General features: G+C 45.2%; 1 protein-coding gene and 1 pseudogene across 1 annotated transcript in view; one reads left to right on the top strand and one right to left on the bottom strand.

The window, feature by feature from the left end:
* Positions 1–22,950, top strand: part of LOC139226830 (cytoplasmic phosphatidylinositol transfer protein 1-like) — a 477,346-nt gene that overhangs the window by 426,557 nt on the left and 27,839 nt on the right. Inside the window, exons 6-7 of the mRNA XM_070857884.1 lie at positions 42–113; positions 8,277–8,372. Of these exons, the coding sequence (XP_070713985.1) occupies positions 42–113; positions 8,277–8,372 (168 nt within the window). The remainder of the gene's footprint in view (positions 1–41; positions 114–8,276; positions 8,373–22,950) is intronic.
* LOC139227264 (U2 spliceosomal RNA) lies at positions 19,266–19,503 on the bottom strand (annotated as a pseudogene).

The following is a 22,950-nucleotide window of genomic DNA, read 5'->3' as shown; positions in this document are numbered from 1 at the left end:
TTAACAAAAAGGTGATTTATTCATTTAATTGTGTTTTTCAGTGCTCCTTTTTGCCTAAGTTCTCCATTCATATAGAAACAAAGTATGACGATAACAATGGATCAAATGATAATGTAAGTAACTAATGTTTTGAAGTTATTTATTTTTCAAGCACTTTAAGTATGTTTTCACTATTTAGTTTCCACGGGCCCAAATTTCCGCCCTCTGGAAAAACGGTGCATCTCGATAAGGTGCGCTGACTTTCTGGAAGAAAAAGGGCGCCGAAAACTTACCTTGTGATTCTCCGGTCTCCTCAGGATGTCTTTGTGCTCGGCGTGGCGCAGCACAAGGGGTCGGGGGCTGACCTCTGCACATGCACGCTAGAGTGTGCGCGCATGTGCAGTAGATCTAGGCCCCTGAGGCTGCGTGGGAGGGGCCCAACCCAAGCCCTGGCCGAATGGGCTCACAGAGCGAAGATCGGACTGGACCTCCCTCCCGTTCAGCCTCCCGCCCCCGCCATCTTCTTTCCCCCCCCCTCACTTCTCTCCCACCCCCACCCCTGCCTCCCCTCCCTCCCCATCATCGGTAATGGGCTCACAGGGCGAAGATCGGACTGGACCTCCCTCCCGTTCAGCCTCCCGCCCCCGCCATCTTCTTTCCCCCCCCCTCACTTCTCTCCCACCCCCACCCCTGCCTCCCCTCCCTCCCCATCATCGGTAATGGGCTCACAGGGCGAAGATCGGACTGGACCTCCCTCCCGTTCAGCCTCCCGCCCCCGCCATCTTCTTTCCCCCCCCCCCCACTTCTCTCCCACCCCCACCCCCGCCTCCCCTCCCTCCCCATTATCGGTGGGGCCTGCCCGCCCGGCATCTCGCTGGGTGCGGGCCCCACCCGAAGTGTCAGCAGCGGCGGTGGCCCGACCCGGCCCGTTCAGCCTCGGCGGCCTCTCCCCCCTCCTCTCTCCCCCTTCCCCCTTCCCCCCTCCCTCCTCTCTCTCCCTCCTCCCCCTCCCTCCTCTCTCTCCCTCCTCTCTCTCCCTCCTCCCCCTCCCTCCTCTCTCTCCCTCCTCCCCCTCCCTCCTCCCCCTCCTTCCTCTCCCTCCCCTCCCCCTCCCTCCCCGCCCTCCTTTCCCTCCCTCCCCTCCCCCTCCCTCCTCTCTCTCTCTCTCTCCCTCCCTCCTTCCCTCCCTACCCCCCTCCTCTCCCTCCCTCCCCCCCCTCCTCTCCCTCCCCCCCCTCTCCCCCCACCCCTCACTGTCAGACACACAGAGACACTGACAGAGACAGAGAGAGACACTGGGAGGGGACCCGTCCCAGCTCGCTGTTGGAGGGGTTCCCGGTGCTGCAGTAGGTGAGTAGAAATAATTTTTTATTTATTGATTGATTTTTGATTATTTTTTATATATTTTATTATTTTTTTTTGATTTATTGATTTATTTATCATTTATTATTGATGATGGCTCTTTATTTGTAAAAGTGAAGTGTTTCATGTTTGTTAACTCCCCCCCCCATCTCTCGTTCACTACGCCTGATTTATAAGTGTAGGCAAGGTTTTTCTCAGCATACAAAAATCTATACTTACTCCATTCTAAGTTAGTTTGGAGTAAGTTTTCACTGCCTAAACTTGCAAAACAGGCGTAAGTGGCTGGACACGCCCCCTTTTCTCTTTTTGGAAAAAAAAATCTGTTCTAAAATGAAACTATTCTGACTAGAACTGGAGCAAACAAAATGCCGAGAATTGCAATTTCTAAGATGCTCCATTCTAAACTAGTTGCTCCAAATAAATAGGAACAACTCAGGCCGAAACTTGAGCCCCACGACTCTGATGCTTTTTTCCATTAGCTTGAAGGGCACTCTCTCGACTGAGGACAGTGCATGGGTGCAGTGAAACTACAGAGCTGGGGGGAAATATTTAATAGCTTTAAAATAAAAATCCTCAAATTATTTAATTCTTGTAATTTAGACCAAATATGTCAATCTCTGTTTGACTTTGTTCAGTAAATACACACCCCATCTTCTCAATCAGTTGATCGATAAATTCAGTACCTTTCTATAGTTCTTCCCCTTCTTTTCAAGTTAAAATTTCCATATGTTATGGTGTTAAGATATGGAATGCACTACCTCAAGGAGCATTGGAAGCCGATTTAATAGTAACTTGCAAAAGGGAGTTAGATAAATACTTGAAGGGGAAAAAATTGCAGGGCTATGAAATTGCTTCTTCTAAACATGACCTTTTTATTGGTATTAGCAATTACTGGGATAAGGGAGATTTGGACAAGCAACACTAGTATCCCAGTGCAATTGAAATTGGGTGCAGGAGAATACGGCAGTGACTGAGATGCAGGAGGGGCTACAGCAACTGAGATATGACAAGGGGCTGAAGTGACTGAGATCATTGGCAGTGCTGTAATGAATATGATACAGGGGTGTGCTTTAATGACAAGCAGCCCAGAGAGCACTGCAGAGCCTAAGACACAAAGGAGCACTACAATGACTGAAATACAGGGGAATGGAGTTAAGTCTTGCTAAGTCCAAACTGGAGTACATAGGAACAGGAGGAGGCTGTTAAATAGCTATTGAACAATAAACATAAAACGTAAACTCATTACATTATTTATCATCCTAAAGAAATCTTAGGATCCAAATGAAATGTGTTTAGCAAGCTCTAGTTAATTCACAATGGCCAGTAGCCCCAGTATATAAGTGTCTCTGAATTTGACATTGCTTTGGTGTTCCAACTCCGAGGTACTAAAAGGATAGAGAGAATGAGGAACGGAACTGTGTAGTGGGTTGTGCAGTTGTGTGAGGTTGAAATAGAGCTATAGTCTCATGTCAGTGTATGAGAGGATCGGCATAACATCTGACCAATTCTTTATCTGACCCCAAAAGTGCTTGATTGTGTCACAGGCTGAGTGTTGTTTGTCCTTCACCTTCATACCTGCTTTCGGATTAGAAAAATAAAAGTAACAGTGCACTCAGCGGTTTGTGTAGTTGAATGAAAAATTAGTGGTGATGGGAGGGGGGATGAAATGACATAAATATAGAGATCTGCTATACATTGGACTGTAAGTAAGTCTTCAGTGGCTTAAATTATGGTTCCAAGGACCAGAGTAGAATAACTAATTTTATACTCATCCGTTAGATCCAGACTATTATTTTCTTTTGTGACCAGATAAGCAGAAGAAATATCCCAGCCCACTGAGCAATAGAATATCAATCCCATATCATTTGTATTCTTGCCTGTCTCTAGGACAAGTATGTAACACTCTTTCTCCAGCAAAACCCAGCAATAATATTTTCCCACCATTGCCAATTGTGATATTTATAGTGAAATTAACCAGTTTGCATTATTCAAAATTCAGGTCATAACACAAAGAAATTAAGTTCAATCATCCTAATTGCTGCTTTTTCAAAAGGAATGATGCTGACTTTTATGGAATTGTTCTCTGACTTTACCTCCAAATCACTTTAGTCACATCTTACAGAATTAAATTGGAACAAAATATTTTCTGCTATCGATCAGGGACTATTGTGAAATATTTCTATGCCCTGCCTTTAATCCTGGTATCAATACAGGATAACTGGCTCAGTGCGCAGGTGCTTCAACTGCTGTTCCACCGAGTGGTAGAATTTAGTGTCCCACAGGAAAGGCGGGAATATAGGAGGACAAGTCACTCTTGCCTACATTCAAACACATCTGGCCAATTGGCTCAAGAACGACGCTGGCTCAGGTCATCAGCCCATTTCAGCTGGAGAATAGTGAATGACACGTTGGCAATCTTGCCAGACACTGATAGTGCTCATGGCTAAAATGGACAAAAATATGATTAGAATGGGTTAATCAGAATGTTGTTACTCCTTTCCACTGACATGGTTCCAAGGCTCCATCTAATGGTGACTTTTATTTTACCTTTTGGAAATACTTTTTTGAAATATTTTATATACAGTAGTGATGTTACAATGATTTGTGGCCAGCTTGCTGTGTGTGATGAAAGGAAATCTGCACCAGTGTTGTAATACTGAGAGCGCAACAATATTCTGGGCAAGCTACTGTTCCAGAAATGCTATTTTTTTAAATCTATATAAATAAAAATAATTATGTTCAACCATGTCCAGACATCTCATTGTTCTACAGTAACCAAGTCAACATTACATCTTGCATGTAATTCATCCTTAGTAACATGTCTGATTGATTGCTGGTAACTGTGTCACTGCTTTTGAATTGCATGGTTCACAGCATTCACAAGCTCTCACAGGATGTCAGAAGCTATATTGGTGACTGACTACAAGCCTTTTCTCTGCTAGGAAACTTTGGAGGATTAAGGAACAAATAAACAGCAAGACAGTTCGTTCCTTTTTACATTTAAATTAATTTATTGCTGTTATTTCAGTTTAGACCAGTTCCAAGTTACAACCTTTACTGATGGCCTAGACAAAATTATACTTTACGGTTACTTTCATTCTTATATATTTGTTTCAACTCTTTACACGGGTACTTTTACTTTTACTTTGGTTTAGTTGTTACCACACAGAAATTGGTGCTAAATAGATATGTATTAAAACAGTCCCAACTTATAATATTTTAAAGACATGAATCTAAAATGACTTCAGGCCCCGGCTATCCCCGTGCCAAAATTATATTAAAAATCGTGTCTCTGCACGTCTGCAATCTTATACGATTAGGCTGATATCATGAGCTTCTAGCATTGTTAATTAGTCCATACTAATCACACAGCACTACAGAACAATCAGATTATTGAGAAAAGCATAATACTTGCTTTTAGCTGTGATAGTTTTCCATTTTCTCCCCCTATCCTCGCATTTTACCCAGTCTGTCTGTGCCCTGCTGCCTTCCAGCTCTGTTCCCCTCCATCCCTCCAAAATCCAAACCAAGTGCTTCAGCTTTAGCTTGGCTTCTCCTGTCACAGCAAGGCAACTCCCTATTGCACAAAATACTTGCACAGTGTACACATCCACTTTATCAATTTTCATTTCCTACCCGTAATTCTTTTGCTCTTGAATGAGACTCCAAAACATAACACCAGGCACACCAGCAGCATCAACAACAACACCATCCTTCTCCGCAATCCCCTGATGCTGCACAGGACACGGGGCATCAGCCCCCGAGCACATTGCTGCCCGAGAGGCTAGGGCTGGCCTCATCATGGCCAGATTTACATAACTTTACGCTGTACACCCATATGGCTGCCACATAATGCGTCAGGTTGGCAAAACTCCACACCAACACCATAAAGCATCCCTGCAATGACCAAGCCATTCCTACCACACTCATCACCATTGCTGGAGGTAACGTTATGTCTCATCATTCACTGCAACTCACTAAGCCACTTCCCAAGGTGCACACAAATCTGTCCAAGACCTGGAAAGTGTTGGAAATAAAGATTTTTGTGTTTGACAGAACATTAATGGAAAATGTAAAATGAAAACTTTACATAAACATCGAATAAAACACTCAAGTGGCTACCCTTGTGAATCTACTTGCCTGTCATCTTTTCTGCGTGCTTCTACAAGGCGCTATACCCCTATGGATTTAGCCTGTTCACATCCCTGCTGCGAAGGAGCTGGAGAGCACTTTGCTGCACATCAGTGGGGTATGAGGATCCACATCAATACTGACATCCCTTTTAGAGAGGAGGTCTATGAGCCTCTGCTATCTATTCTCCACAGAGACCATGTGCTCCTGTGAATGGTGCACGAGCTGCTCCATGTAGGTGGCCATCCTATCCATGGAGGAGCCTATAGTTGCCATTGCCTGTGACACGGTGGTGCTCATGTTGGAGGTGGACTCCTCCATTCCCTGAACATTTGCAGAGATCTAATGAAAGGTCATAGACCTGAAACGTTAACTCTGTTTCTCTCTCTACCTATGCTGCCTGACCTGCTGAATGTTTCCAGCATTTTAGTATGCAGGTACAGCAAGTAATCAGGAAGGCAAATGGAATATTGGCCTTTATTGCAAGGGGGATGAAAGCAGAGAAGTCCTGCTAACAACTGTACAGGGTATTGGTGAGGCCACACCGAGAGTACTGTGTGCAGTTTTGGTCTCCGTATTTAAGGAAGGATATATTTGCATTGGAGGTTGTTCAGAGAAGGTTCACAAGATTGATTCCGGAGATGGGGGGCTTGACTTATGAAGATAGGCCCAACCTACTCAACGGAATTCAGAAGAATGAGAGGTGATCTTATCGAAACATGTAAGATAATGGGCCCAAGTTTGCCCCCAGGGTTAGAACGGTATATCTCCGTGTGGTGCGCCGACTTTTTAAGAACAGAAACGGCGCCTATTATTTCCCTTGATATTCTCCCCTACGTTTGATCGATCCAGGCCCTTGGCGCAGCGCAGCAGAACGCATGGGGGGGGGGGGGGGCGGAGCCAGGTTCAGCGCCGGGACCTCTGCTAGAGTGTGCGTGCATGTACTGTAGCTCTAGGCCCCTGAGGCTGTGTGGGAGGGGCCCGAAGCACCCCTAGCCCTGGCCGAATGGGCTGCCAGGGCGAAGATCGGACTCGGGCCTCCTTCCCTCCCTCCCGTTTAGCTCCCACTCTCCCCCACTCATTGTCGGCGGGGCCCGCCCGCCCATCCGGCATCTTGCTGGGGTGGGCCACGCACGAAGTCTTCGGTGCGGCCCGTTCAGTCTCCCTCTCCTCTCCCCCCCCGCCCCTCCCCTCTTCTCCCCCCTCCCAGCTCCTCTCCTCTTCCCTCTCCCTCCCTCTACCCCGCCCCCCCTCCCTTCCCTCCCCTCTCCCCCTCGCTGACAGAAACATAGAGAGACACTGACAGAGACACTGACCGAGACAGAGAGAGAGAGAGACACTGACAGAGACAGAGAGAGAGACAGAGAGAGAGAGAGACACTGACAGAGAGACACTGACAGAGACAGAGAGAGAGACAGAGAGAGAGAGAGAGACACTGACAGAGACAGAGAGAGACAGAGAGAGAGAGAGACACTGACAGAGAGACACTGACAGAGACAGAGAGAGAGACAGAGAGAGAGAGAGACACTGACAGAGACAGAGAGAGAGACAGAGAGAGACACTGACAGAGACAGAGAGAGAGACAGAGAGAGAAAGAGACACTGACAGAGAGACACTGACAGAGAGACACTGACAGAGACAGAGAGAGAGAGACAGAGAGAGAGACAGAGACAGAGAGAGAGACAGAGAGCGAGACAGAGAGAGAGAGAGAGAGAGAGAGAGAGACAGAGAGAGAGAGACAGAGAGAGACAGAGAGAGAGAGAGACAGAGAGAGAGAGAGACAGAGAGCGAGAGAGACACTGACAGAGACAGAGAGAGAGAGAGACACTGACAGAGAGACACTGGGTAGGCCCCATCCCAGCACGCTGTTGGATGTTCCCGGTGCTGCAGCCGGTGAGTAGAAACGTAATTTTTTATTTATTGATTTTTTAAATTATTTTTTGATTTTTAATTTTTTAATTTTTTGGGGGATTTTATTGGTTGATTTATTGATTTATTTATCATTTATTATTGATGATGGCTCTTTATTTGTAAAAGTGAAGTCTTTAATGTTTGTAAACCCCCCTTCCCCCCTCCCCCCATCTTTCGTTCCCTATGCCTGATTTATAAGTGTAGGCAAGGTTTTTCTGAGCGTACAAAAATCTACACTTACTCCATTCTAAGTTAGTTTGGAATAAGTTTTCGCTGCCGAAACTTGCAAAACAGGCGTAACTAGCTGGACACAACCCTTTTGAAAAAAAAATCTGTTTGACAATGAAACTCAGTAAAACTGGAGCAAACAAAATGCTGAGAATTGCAATTTCTAAGATGCTCCATTCTAAACTAGTTGCTCCAAAAAAATAGGAGCAACTTAGGCCGAAACTTGAGCCCAATGAGAGGGCTTGACAAGATGGATGCAGTGAGGATATTTCCACTCATAGGAGAAACTAAAACTAGGAGACAGAGTCTCAGAATAATGGGCCGCCCATTTAAAACTGAGATGAGAAGGAATTTTTTCCCTCAGAGGGTTGTAAATCTGTGGAATTCTCTGCCCCAGAGAGCTGTAGGGGCTGGGTCATTGAATATATTTTAGGCGGAGTTAGACAATTTTTGAGCGATAAGGGAACAAAGGGTTATGGGGAGCGGGCAGGGAAGTGGAGCTGAGTCCATGATCAGATCAGCCATGATATTATTAAATGACGGAGCAGGCTTGAGAGACCAAATGGCCTACTCCTGTTCCTATTTCTTATGTTCTTATCTATTTTTATTATGTTCTGTTTTGTTATTTTGCATAATTAAAGATATTGTATACATATGTGTTGCAGATCTTCGATTCGGAGGCAAAAGACGTTGAAAGAGATGTGTGTTTCATTGACATTGCATACGATGAAATTCCTGAACGCTACTACAAAGATTCTGAGGTAAGTGAACAAATTATTACAGGTTTTGGACAAAACTGTTACACACCTGAGACAGGAAAGCTGTAAATAACGCTCCCTTCTTTAACTGGTAACCTTTTTTTGCCATATTCTGACTGAGAATTTCATTAACTGAGGTAGATTTGTTTTTGCGGTGGAGATTTTAATGAGTGTGTAAAACTGGCTAGGTTTTAAATCTGTAAGGAAATAAAACAATAGAGCAATAGGTCTGGAGATAAAACAACTTCAAAAATATGTGGCAGTTGGTGAAGGTGGTGATGCTGTTACAAATTAGATTAAATTTGTTACACAAGCAATTTGAAATCATGCAGGTCATTTTTAAGCAGTAAGTAATCAACTTTTATCCCCGCATTTTACACAGTGGGGAGTGAAATAACGGGTTGGCATTCGTCTCATCAGGTTTCACTATCTTCTAATCTTAAACATAGAAACATACAAAATAGGTGCAGGAGTAGGCCATTCGGCCCTTCGAGCCTGCACCGCCATTCAATGAGTTTATGGCTGAACATGCAACTTCAGTACCCCATTCCTGCTTTCTCACCATACTCCTTGATCCCCCTAGTAGTAAGGGCTACATCTAACTCCTTTTTGAATATATTTAGTGAATTGGCCTCAACAACTTTCTGTGGTAGAGAAGGCCCAGTTGATCCAGCCTCTCCTCATATGACAGTCCAGCCATCCCTGGAATCAGTCTGGTGAACCTTCGCTGCACTCCCTCAATAGCAAGAACGCCCTTCCTCAGATTAGGAGACCAAAACTGAACACAATATTCCAGTGAGGCCTCACTAAGGCTCTGTTCAACTGCAGTAAGACCTCCCTGCTCCTATATTCAAATCCCCTAGCTATGAAGGCCAACATACCATTTACCTTCTTCACTGCCTGCTGTACCTGCATGCCCACTTTCAATGACTGATGAACCATGACACCCAGTCTCGTTGCACCTCCCCTTTTCCAAATCTGCCACCATTCAGATAATATTCTGCCTTCGTGTTTTTGCCCCCAAAATTGGTAACCTCACATTTATCCACATTATACTGCATCTGCCATGCATTTGCCCACTCACCTAACCTGTCCAAGTCACCGTGCAGCCTCTTAGCGTCCTCCTCACAGCTCACACCGCCACCCAGTTTAGTGTCTTCTACAAACTTGGAGATATTTCACTCAATTCCTTCATCTAAATCGTTAATGTATATTGTAAAGAACTGGGGTCCCAGCACTGAGCCCTGCGGCACTCCACTAGTTACTGCCTGCCATTCTGCAAAGGATCTGTTTATCCTGACTCTCTGCTTCCTATCTGCCAACCAGTTCTCTATCCACGTCAGTACATTACCCCCAATACCATGCGCTTTGTTTTTGCACACCAATCTCTTGTGCAGGACTTTGTCAAAAGCCTTTTGAAAGTCCAAATGCACCACATCCACTGGTTCTCCCTTGTCCACTCTGCGAATTACATCCTCAAAAAATTCCAGAAGATTCGTCAAGCATGATTTCCCTTTCATAAACTCATGTTGACTTGGTCCGATCCTGTCACTGCTTTCCAAATGTGCTGCTATTTCATCCTTAATGATTGATTCCAACATTTTCCCCAATACTGATGTCAGGCTAACCGGTCTATAATTACCCGTTTTCTCTCTCCCTCCTTTTTTAAAAAGTGGTGTTACATTAGCTACCCTCCAGTCCATAGGAACTGATCCAGAGTCGATAGACTGTTGGCAAATGATCACCAATGCATCCATTATTTCTAGGGCTACTTTCTTAAGTACTGTGGGATGCAGACTATCAGGCCCTGGGGATGTATCGGCCTTCAATCCCATCAATTTCCCTAACACAATTTCCTGCCTAATAAGGATATCCTTCAGTTCCTCCTTCTCACTCGATCCACTGTCCCCTAGTACATTCGGAAGGTTATTTGTGTCTTCCTTCGTGAAGACAGAACCAAAGTATTTGTTCATATGGGCTGCCATTTCTTTGTTCCCCATTATAAATTCACTTGAATCCGACTGCAAGAGACCTGCATTTGTCTTCACAAATCTTTTTCTCTTCACATATTTATAGAAGCTTTTGCAGTCAGTTTTTATGTTCCCTGCAAGCTTTCTCTCGTACTCTATTTCCCCCTCTTAATTAAACCCTTAGTCCTCCTCTGTTGAATTCTAAATTTCTCCTAGTCCTCAGGTTTGTTGATTTTTCTAGCCAATTTATATGCCTCTTCCTTGGCTTTAACACTATCCTTAATTTCCCTTGTTAGCCATGGTTGAGCCACCTTCCCCGTTTTATTTTTACTCCAGACAGGGATGTACAATTGCTGAAGTTCATCCATGTGATCTTTAAATGTTTGCCATTGCTTATCCACCGTCAACCCTTTGAGTATCCCTTGCCAGTCTACTCTAGCCAATTCACAAAACAAAAAGGGCCACATTACAGAAAAATTCTAAAGGGGCAAAGTGTGTTAAAAAGACAAGCCTGAAGGCTCTATGCCTCAATGCGAGGAGTATTCGGAATAAGGTGGATGAATTAACTACGCAGACAGCAGATAACGGATATGATGTAATTGGCATCACAGAGACATGGCTCCAGAATGAACAAGGCTGGGAACTCAACTTCCAGGGGTATTCAACATTTAGGAAGGATAGGCAGAAAGGAAAAGGAGGAGGGGTGGCATTGGTGGTTAAAGAGGAAATTAATGCAATAGTAAGGAGGGACATTAGCTTGGATGATGTGGAATCAGTATAGGTGGAGCTACGGAATACCAAAGGGCAGAAAACGCTAGTGGGAGTTGTGTACAGACCACCAAAAAGTAGTAGTGAGGTTGGGGACAGCATCAAAGAAGAAATAAGAGATGTGTGCAATAAAGCTACAGCAGTTATTATGGGCGAAGTTACCTTTCCTTAAGTTCTGTACCCTAGTTTCCAAATTAACTGTGTCACTCTCCATCTTAATAAAGAATTCTACCATATTATGGTCAATCTTCCCCAAGGGGCCTCGCACAACAAGATTGCTAATTAGCCCCTTCTCATTACACATCGCCCAGTCTAGGATGGCCAGCTCTCTAGTTAGTTCCTCGACATATTGGTCGAGAAAACCAGCCCTAATACACTCCATGAAATCCTCCTCCACCGCATTGCTACCAGTTTGGTTAGCCCAATCAATATGTAGATTAAAGTCGCCCATAATAACTGCTGTAGCTTTATTGCACACATCTCTTATTTCTTGTTTGATGCTGTCCCCAACCTCACTACTACTTTTTGGTGGTCTGTACACAACTCCCACTAGCGTTTTCTGCCCTTTGGTATTCCGCAGCTCCACCGATACCGATTCCACATCATCCAAGCTAATGTCCCTCCTTACTATTGCATTAATTTCCTCTTTAACCAGCCATGCCACCCCTCCTCCTTTTCCTCTCTGCCTATCCTTCATAAATGTTGAATACCCCTGGAAGTTGAGTTCCCAGCCTTGTTCACCCTGGAGCCATGTCTCTGTGATGCCAATTACATCATATCCGTTATCTGCTGTCTGCGTAGTTAATTCGTCCACCTTATTCTGAATACTCCTCGCATTGAGGCATAGAGCCTTCAGGCTTGTCTTTTTAACACACTTTGCCCCTTTAGAATTTTTCTGTAATGTGGCCCTTTTTGTTTTTTGCTTGGATTTCTCTGCCCTCCACTTTTACTTTTCTTCTTTCTATCTTTTGCTTCTGCCCCCATTCTACTTCCCTCTGTCTCCCTGCATAGGTTCCCATCCCCCTGTCATGTTAGTTTAACTCCTCCCCAACAGCACTAGCAAACACTGCCCCTAGGACAGTGGTTCCGGTCCTGCCCAGGTGCAGACCGTCCGGTTTGTACTGGTCCCACCTCCCCCAGAACCGGTTCCAATGTCCCAGGAATTTGAAGCCCTTCCTCTTGCACCACTCCTCAAGCCACGTATTCATCTGAGCTATCCTGCGATTCCTACTCTGACTAGCACGTGGCACTGGTAGCAATCCTGAGATTACTATCTTTGAGGTCCTACTTTTTAATTTAGCTCCTAGCTCCTTAAATACGTCTCGTAGGACCTCATCCCATTTCTTACCTATATCGTTGGTACCTATATGCACCACGATAACTGGCTGTTCACCCTCCCTTTTCAGAATGTCCTGCACCCGCTCCGAGACATCCTTGATCCTTGCACCAGGGAGGCAACATACCATCCTGGAGTCTCGGTTGCGGCCGCAGAAACGCCCATCTATTCCCCTTAAAATCGAATTCCCTATCACTATAGCTCGCCCACTCTTTTTCCTGCCCTCCTGTGCAGCAGAGCCACCCACGGTGCCATGAACTTGGCTGCTGTTGCACCCCCCTGATGAGTCATCCCCCTCAATAGTACCCAAAGCGGCGTATCTGTTTTGCAGGGGCATGACCGCAAAGGACCCCTGCGCTACCTTCCTACCACTGCTCTTCCTGCTGGTCACCCATTTACTATCTGGCTGTGTACCCTTCACCTGCGGTGAGACCAACTCGCTAAACGTGCTAGTCACGTCATTCTCAGCATTGTGCATGCTCCAGAGTGAATCCACCCGCAGCTCCAGTGCCGCAATGCGTCCGTCAGGAGCTGGAGTCGGATACACTTCCCGCACACCTCGTCGTCAGGGACACCGGAAGCGTCCCTGACTTCCCACATAGTACAGGAAACATAGAAACATAGAAAATAGGTGCAGGAGTAGGCCATTCGGCCCTTCGAGCCTGCACCGCTATTCAATGAGTTCATGGCTGAACATGCAACTTCAGTACCCCATTCCTGCTTTCTCGCCATACCCCTTGATTCCCCCTAGTAGTCAGGACTACATCTAACTCCTTTTTGAATATATTTAGTGAATTGGCCTCAACAACTTTCTGTGGCAGAGAATTCCACAGGTTCACCACTCTCTGGGTGAAGAAGTTTCTCCTCATCTCGGTCCTAAATGACTTACCCCTTATCCTTAGACTGTGACCCCTGGTTCTGGACTTCCCCAACATTGGGAACATTCTTCCTGCATCTAACCTGTCTAAACCCGTCAGAATTTTAAACGTTTCTATGAGATCCCCTCTCATTCTTCTGAACTCCAGTGAATACAAGCCCAGTTGATCCAGTCTTTCTTGATATGTCAGTCCTGCCATCCCGGGAATCAGTCTGGTGAACCTTCACTGCACTCCCTCAATAGCAAGAATGTCCTTCCTCAAGTTAGGAGACCAAAACTGTACACTCTACTCCAGGTGTGGCCTCACCAAGGCCCTGTTCAACTGTAGCAACACCTCCCTGCCCCTGTACTCAAATCCCCTCGCTATGAAGGCCAACATGCCATTTGCTTTCTTAACCACCTGCTGTACCTGCATGCCAACCTTCAATGACTGATGTACCATGACACCCAGGTCTTGTTGCACCTCCCCTTTTCCTAATCTGTCACCATTCAGATAATAGTCTGTCTCTCTGTTTTGACCACCAGAGTGGATAACCTCACATTTATCCACATTATACTTCATCTGCCATGCACTTGCCCACTCACCTAACCTATCCAAGTCACTCTGCAGCCTCATAGCATCCTCCTCGCAGTTCACACTGCCACCCAACTTAGTGTCATCCGCAAATTTGGAGATACTACATTTAATCCCCTCATCTAAATTATTAATGTACAATGGACTATGGAATGTTGGGAAATGACTGTCAATGCATCCGCTATTTCCAAGGCCACCTCCTTAAGTACTCTGGGATGCAGACCATCAGGCCCTGGGGATTTATTGGCCTTCAATCCCATCAATTTCCCCAACACAATTTCCCGACTAATAAGGATTTCCCTCAGTTCCTTCTTACTAAACCCTCTGACCCCTTTTATATCTGGAAGTTTGTTTGTGTCCCCCTTAGTGAATACCGAACCAAAGTACTTGTTCAATTGGTCTGCCATTTCTTTGTTCCCCGTTATGACTTCCCCTGATTCTGACTGCAGGGGACCAACGTTTGTCTTTACTAACCTTTTTCTCTTTACATATCTATTGAAGCTTTTGCAGTCCGTTTTAATGTTCCCTGCAAGCTTCCTCTCGTACTCTATTTTCCCTGCCCTAATCAAACCCTTTGTCCTCCTCTGCTGAGTTCTAAATTTCTCTCAGTCCCCGGGTTCGTTGCTATTTCTGGCCAATTTGTATGCCACTTCCTTGGCTTTAATACTATCCCTTATTTCCCTTGATAGCCACGGTTGAGCTACCTTTCCTTTTGTATTTTTACGCCAGACAGGGATGTACAATTGTTGTAGTTCATCCATGCGGTCTCTAAATGTCTGCCATTGCCCATCCACTGTCAACCCCTTAAGTATCATTCGCCAATCTATCCTAGCTTATTCACACCTCATACCTTCAAAGTTACCCTTCTTTAAGTTCTGGACCATGGTCTCTGAATTAACTGTTTCATTCTCCATCCTAATGTAGAATTCCACCATATTATGGTCACTCTTCCCCAAGGGGCCTCGCACAACGAGATTGCTAATTAATCCTCTCTCATTACACAATACCCAGTCTAAGATGGCCTCCCCCCAGTTGGTTCCTCGACATATTGGAGCATAACACGTGTCCGAGCTGTCCTGCCATGACTTAACCCTTAGATAAACTTAATGTGGCAACAACAATGCTAAAGGTTGCTTACGGATATAAAAAAGAAAAAGAAAAACTACTTACCAATCACTTACCCCCTTGGCTGTGACATCATCTTTCGATTTCCTTTTACTTCTTTTTTGCCTTCTCTCCTTGCTGCAGCTACACCAGCTGGCCTATCGCCGACTCCCCAACACTGGGCCTTTTTATAGGCCTCCCCACACTGCCTCTCGCCGACTCACCAACTCCCACTGCCTCTCGTGCCATTTGGATTTTATTCTCTAAGCTGTTTCTAAGTCTGTGCTGCATCAAAACCTGACAAAGGATCGTGTAAGATTTCTAAATCTCTGGCATTAAATTGACAGCGAGACTGATTCTTTTAAAACAATTTGGAATAGTTTATTAAACACATACACATGAACATCTATCAGCAGTCGTCAGCTATCCTACAGATCAACTTAGTTACAACAGATACAATGTTACAATAATGATTTACAAAAAGGTATACATCACTTTCCGCTGGCTGGCTGAGCACATGGCCTGCTGTTTCGGTTGGCCTTAAGCGGGCGGTTTGCCGTATGCTCAGGAGAGAAGGAGAGAAAGAGCAGTCTGTGCTTGAGTTTTTATATCCCTTAATTCCATTGTTCCTCCGAAAGCCCCAGGATTGGGTCTTGGTTCCAGGGCTGTTCCTTAATGGCTTTCCTCACACATGTGTCTGTCTGGAGGACCCGGTGCCATACCTTGATTAGGTTAATGGCTTTCCAATTAACATCTTTTTTAGTTTGGTGAGTTTCAAAGCCATGGAGACATAAACTTGGGGAAGGTATCCATTTTGTCTCTTCAAACTGCAGCCTTTCCATATAATCTCATTCATAGGCGGTCCCTCGGACGAGGATGACCTGCTTCCACGAGTTCACAAGTGTTTCGATGAAGGACCCGATGTTCCAGTCCTGAACTCCAATTGAGGGGGTGGAAGATGCCTGTGTGTGAATTTTTTTTTAGCGTGGGGTGACCATTGCACTCCAGCCACCACAAGGGCTTGACAGAGCTAAGTCTTGGTCCAGTGACAAGGGTTAACCAAGATGACTGGCGACCTGCTTTGCTGCACGGACCTAGTGTGCACACATATCGCAATGTTGGCTGGCCCACACTGCCCCTGGTCCCTCGCCTCTTCTGGGCCCCGTACCCTCATCTGTCACACCTTCAGCACAAACACTCGCTGCTCCTCTGCCCCGACCTTCCCACTCTGTACCTGGGCCCTGCTGCTGTTCCTGCCCGTGCTCCAAAAGACAATCAGGGTTTTGATAACATCACCCAGTCGCCATCTCAAAATCCTTGGAGCAGCTCACGCTGGAGGTTGAAGTGGTATGCCGCTCCAGCTCTTTTACTTGCTGACCTGCGGAGCAGTTCTCTCACAGGTCGGGGGGCCACGATGTACCAGGCCCGCCACTCCAGCTCTTTTACTTGCTGACCTGCAGAGCTGTTCTCTCTCTCACAGGTCGGGGGCGGGGGGGGGGGGGGCACGATGTCTATAATCTACACTTTCAACATTTATACATATACAGAATCAATTTTGACATTACCAAACACTTTTATTCTTACAATCAGCACTAAACCTCTTATTTCACTTTTCTCCACAACTTCTTTCATCATCTTAAAGCCCATATCTGATGTAATTTTTTATTCTTTTTCTCAAGTGCTATTTTCAATATTAGTTAATTTCCTCGGTCAGTGGGCACCTAAATCAGGCCAACGTGTTTTTATCATTTACCAATTTATGTACTGGTTGGTTTAATGCATTTTATGAAACGTGACCATCTCCATTTATCTTTTTCATTTTCCAATCAATGTGACTAGAAGTCTCTATTAGGAATAGAGTGACTTTAAATCAGTTCCCACAAATGCAGAAATAAACCACTCAAGCAAGTTCTTAACCTAAGAATTTGAAGTGTTTAAAAAAAGTTTACCTAACTTTGATGTTTAGTGGAATTCAGTCCAACTCCATTCCGTCCCCAGTTGATATCAGCCATAACTACATTGCTGGGCAAAAGGAACCCAGACATTGATATGTGTGACCCTCAATTCCCACTTGAGGAATGTTAATGATATATCATGCACTGTGTGAGCATATTCCTTTAAACTGCACAATGATCTCTTGTCTTAATTAACCCAACTAATGAGCTGTTTGACAAATGTAGACTAATAGATATTTATTTTTGAGACTTTGTCACTGTGTTTTGCATTTAAACACACCAAAATTGGTGTCTTGTATCTGGTCTGTAACGCCATGATATAACGCCACTAACGTCATCGATGGGGTGCGTTATTTACTTCACCATTTCTGTAAATTATTTTCTTCCTGTTCTTTTTTTCCCCCACGCCACGTGATGTTCTCAGGCTCATGCTACCTGCACTGTTGATGCTCTGTAACTGGTTGCTGACAGATCCAGAAGAGCAGCCAGGGTTAACTCTCCCGCTGGTTTTCCTCCTCGCCCCATGGGGACGCAGCTGGTTTGGAGGAGTTACTGCTGATCCCAACAGTAAAAGTCAATTGAATTAACATTAGCGGGGAAGCGTTCAACCAAACATTGTGCTTCAGAAATTGTGCACATTACAAGTCATCCAGGAGAATCGCGGATCACCAGCAAAAGCAATGACTCTGACATTGCAGGCGAGCCTCCCAGCTGCACTGCTCCAGTCAGAGCCAGGCAGGAGCTTTGCCCGCAATGGAGGGTATCAGGCCAGCTGATCTTTCCACGTAGATCAGGAAGCCCTAAGGAGTACAACTGTGTAATTTTGCTCTACTTCATCTTCCTCAGACTACTAATGTCTGCTCTCGGCCAGTTCCTCAACCTGCCCCCATTGTGTCACCAACACTCACTGTCTAAATTAAAATAGTCAAAGATAGTCAACAGAGATAAACGAAAAGATGTTCAAGTTCATGATCATTATTTTATTGGTCATTAAGAGGGTGCTGTTTGATTCCTTCTTTACCAATCACAGTACCCTACTCCTGGAATTTCCACCTCTCTAATTGCATTATTTTTACAATTATTTCAAACAACAGTTGGTCACGCGATCAAGTCATGAATATGGGTTAATGGCCTTTCTGGCAGGTACTCCGACATTTGAATATGAGTCTTCTATGGAAACATAACCCAAAAATGGTACCACTGCATATAGATTTTTATGGGCCAAATTCAATCATCATGGAATTTTTTGGAATCATCGAATTTTCTTTTAATGGTGAAACTCAGTTAATCACAGTCACACTTCGGGAAGAAGTTATCTATAGATCAAATGGCCTGTTTCTGTGCTATTAAATTCTATAACCATCAGAAGCATGCAAAATCTACTCCTTCAATTTAATTGTTCAGGTTTCCACCATCTGTTAAATCAGATTGAACAAACAGCTTTAGGTGCTTCCGATATTTAACAAATTATTTGAAGTGGCTCTGTTCTCTTCCCAGTATCAATTGACAGGGTGCATTGTATTTTTTAGTGATTTCCTCCCCCACCACACAGCATTACATTTAATTCACGAGAGGGTGGCCAAGTGACCAATTCTTCTCCATAACTGCTTTTTCCTATCAGTATTATAAATCGTGTAGTAGCTTCATCAATGCTACAAAAAAAAGTCGAAATAATGTTTGAAATACTTCTGTACTGATTAACGGTAATTTGCAACTCTTCTTTCTGTCTATCATGGTTTGCCAAATGAGGATTTTCAAATTCTGGACCACATGAAGGCGAATGCACTCCGGGAAGAATTTAAATCCAAAACGTATTTTTAGATGTTTTATGCTTTAAGACCCTTATCACCCCGATCCTTGCCAACCTCCACTGCTCCCCATCCCCACCATATTGAACTCAAAATCCTTGTCCTCGTACACAAATCCCTCTACGGACTCGCCCATCCATACCTCTACAGCCCTACGTCCAATTGCACATCCTCCACTCATTCAACTCCGGTCTCCTTTGTATCCCCCTTTTCTTCTCCACTTGTGGGCACAGAGCCCTCACCTGCCTTGGAGCCACACTCTTGAACTCTCAACTGTAACTCTTTCTGCTTGTTACCTATCACTCTTCCTTCTAAAACCTTGTCAAACCTTCTTGTTTTTATTCGTTCAAGGGATGTGGGCGTCCCTGGCAAGGCTAGCATTTTTTTTTTCTTTTTTTTTTCGTTGCCAATCTTTCCAATTCTTTGTCAAATCACAAACGCCAGAGGTCACCTTGCACACATCAAGGATCACTCTGCGCCAATGCTCTTAGCCAAAAGGCCTAGAGCCACTGCACCGTTCCTGGAAGTACTGCAATACCAGGTTCGTGCCATGGAGGTGGATGGGTCAGGCCCCCCACACTCCTCCGTGGAGGTGGATGGGTCAAGCCACCCCACCCACCTCCTATTTCCAAAAAGCATAGGAGAATCACCTTCCTGATCCAGGGAGAACCACGTTGGGGTCATGGTTACTCCCCTGTCAGGTCAGTTACGCATGATCTTAGCCAAAAGGCCGAGAAGCAAGGCCAGCATTTATTGCCCATCCCTAATTGCCCTTGAGAAGGTGGTGGTGAGCCGCCTTCTTGAACCGATGTAGTCAGTGTGGTGAAGGTATTCCCACAGTGCTGTTAGGGAGGGAGGTCCAGAATTTTGACCCAGCAAAGATGAAGGAACGGCGACATACTTCTAAGTCAGGATGGTGTGTAACTTGAAGGGGAACTTGTAGGGGAACTTGCTGGTGATGGTGTTTCCATGCGCCTGCTGCCCTTGTCCTTCTAGGTGGTAGAGGTCGTGGGTTTGGGAGATGCTGCTGAAGAAGCCTTGGCGAGTTGCAGCAGTGCATCTTGTTGATGGTACACCTAAAGCCACGGAGTGAATGTTTAAGGTGGTTGATGGGGTGCTAATTAAGCATACTGCTTTGTCCTGGATGGTGTCGAGCTTCTTGAGTGTTGGAGCTGCGTTCATCAAGGCAAGTGGAAAGTATTCCATCACACTCCTGACTTGTGCCTTGTAGATAGTGAAAAGGCTTTGGGGTATCAGGAGGTGAGACACTCGCTGCAGAATACTCAGCCTCTGACCTGCTCTTGTTGCCACAGTATTTATGTGGCTGATCCAGTCAAGTTTCTGGTCAATGGTGACCCCCAAGTTGTTGATAGTGAGGGATTCGCCGATGGTAATGCCATTGAATGTCAAGGGGAGGTGGTTAGACTCTCACTTGTTGGAGATAGTCATTGCCTGGCACTTGTGTGGTACGAATGTTACTTGTCACTTATCAGCCCGAGCCTAAATATCATCCAGGTCTTGCTGCATGCGGGCATGGACTGCTTCATTATCTGAGGAGTTGCGAATGGCACTGCACACTGCAATCATCAGCGAACATCACCACTTCTGACCTTATGATGGAGGGAAGGTCATTGTTGAAGCAGCTGAAGATGGTTAGGCCGAGGACACTGCCCTGAGGAACTCCTGCAGCGATGTCCTGGGGCTGTGATGATTGACCTCCAACCACCACAACCATCTTCCTTTGTGCTAGGTATGACTCCGGCCAGTGGAGAGTTTTCCCCCTGATTCCCATTGACCAGTTTTATTAGGGCTCCTTGATGCCACACTCAGTCAAATGCTGCCTTGATGTCAAGGGCAGTCACTTGCGCCTCACCTCTGGACTTCAGCTCTTTTGTCCATGTTTGGACCAAGGCTGCAATGAGGTCTGGAGCCGAGTGGCCCTGGCAGAACCCAAACTGAGCATCAGTGAGCAGGTTATTGGTGAGTAAGTGCCGCTGGATAGCACTGTCGACGACACCTTCCATCATTTTGCTGTTGATTAAGAATAAACTCATGGCGGGGGGGGTGGTTAATTGATCAGATTGGATTTGTCCTGCTTTTTGTGGACAGGACATATCTCTGCACTTTTCCACATTGTCGGGTAGATGCCAGTGTTGTAGCTGTTCTGGAACAGCTTGGCTAGAGGTGCAGCTAGTTCTGGAGCACAAGTCTTCAGCACGACAGCCAGGATGTTGTTGTGGTCCATAGCCTTTGCTGTATCCAATGCACTCAGCCATTTCTTGATATCACATAGAGTAAATCTAATTGGCTGAAGACTGACTTCTGTGATGGTGGGGACCTCAAGAGGAGACCGATATGGATCATTCACTCGGTACTTCTGGCTGAAGATGGTTGCAAATGCATCTCAGTGTGATGAATGTATATGGATGAGGAAATAGTCCTGCAACTGCACAAAGTCTAAATATTGAGCCTGAAATTCTACAGACGCGGAAAGGCATCGGAAAAGCGGTTTTCAGCGCGCGCTGAAAACCAGCTTTTCCGATCTGTCTGTGAAGGTGGTTGCAAATGCTTCAGCCTTGTCTTTTGCACTCATGTGCTGGACTCCGCCATCATTGAGGAAGGGGATATTTATGGAGCCTCCTCCTCCCGTTAGTTGTTTAATGGTCCATCACCATTCACGACTGGATGTGGATGTGGCAGTACAGCAGAGTTTTGATCTGATCGGTTGGTTGTGGGATGCTTAGCTCTGTCTACAGCATGTTGCTTCTGCTGTTTAGCATGCTTCCTTTGTTGCAGCTTCCCCAGGTTGGCACCTCATTTTTAGGTGCACCTGATGCTGCTCCTGGCATGCTGTTCTTATTGAACCAGGGTTGGTCCCTTGGCTTGATGGTAATGGTAGAGTGAGGGATATGCTGGGACATGAGGTTACAGATTGTAGTGGAATGCAATTCTACAGCTGCTGATGGGACACTTATTACATTAAAGATGGTATATAAATTCAAATTGTTGTTTTCAGTACACTTTCACACAAATATTGAATACTGTGCTTTTATTTTCATACAAGTCAATTTTAGATCAGTGCAATTAACCTCCAACAGTTAATGTTGATCTGACTTCCAACAGACGATGTTCTATCTGAGCAATCTCTGCCTTCAGTAATTGAAGCCGACAACACAATCGGCAACCTCAGATTAAGGCTGCCCTTTCTCTTGCCTCTCACTTTTATTCACACACTGCAAATTAAGCTGGCATCTTTCAGTTTTACTAAATTAGTAACAAATTTATTCAGAAAACATGTGGCTAACAGGATGTTGGATTAATTTAGATGCCTGAAACATATTCTAAACCCATATTATCCACTGGTATGATTTTGTTTTTGTAATTCTTCCCCAGTTTCAATCATTTCAGTCTTTCAAACCTTACAGAAATTGAATATTTTGCTGATCTGAGACATAAAAACATAGAAACATAGAAAATAGGTGCAGGAGTAGGCCATTCGGCCCTTCGAGCCTGCACCGCCATTCAATATGATCATGGCTGATGCAACTTCAGTACCCCATTCCTGCTTTCTCTCCCCTTGATCCCTTTAGCCGTAAGGGCCACATCTAACTCCCTTTTGAATATATCTAACGCAGTGGCCTCAACAACTTTCTGTGGTAGAGAATTCTACAGGTTCGCAATTCTCTGAGTGAATAAGTTTCTCCTCAACTCGGTCCTAAATGGCTTACCCCTTATCCTTAGACTGTGACCCCTGGTTCTGGACTTCCTCAACATTGGGAACATACTTCCTGCATCTAACCTGTCCAATCCCGTCAGAATTTTATATGTTTCTATGAGATCCTCTCTCATTCATCTAAACTCCAGTGAATATAAGCCTAGTCGATCCAGTCTGTCTTCAAATATCAGTCCTGCCTTCCCAGGAATCAATCTGGTGAACCTTCGCTGCACTCCCTCAATAGCAAGAATGTCCTTCCTCAGATTAGGAGACCAAAACTGTACACAATATTCAAGGTGTGGCCTCACCAAGACCCTGTGCAACTGCAGCAAGACATTCCTGCTCCTATACTCAAATCTTCTCGCTATGAAGGCCAACATGCCATTTGCATTCTTCACCGCCTGCTGTACCTGCATGCCAACTTTCAATGACTGATGTACCATGACACCCAGGTCTCGTTGCACCTCCCCTTTT

The sequence above is a fragment of the Pristiophorus japonicus genome, chromosome 16 (assembly GCF_044704955.1).
Source record: "Pristiophorus japonicus isolate sPriJap1 chromosome 16, sPriJap1.hap1, whole genome shotgun sequence".
NCBI lineage: Eukaryota > Metazoa > Chordata > Chondrichthyes > Pristiophoridae > Pristiophorus > Pristiophorus japonicus.
The sequence above is the reverse complement of the archived record's forward strand: the minus strand, read 5'-3'. Positions and strand labels throughout refer to the sequence as shown.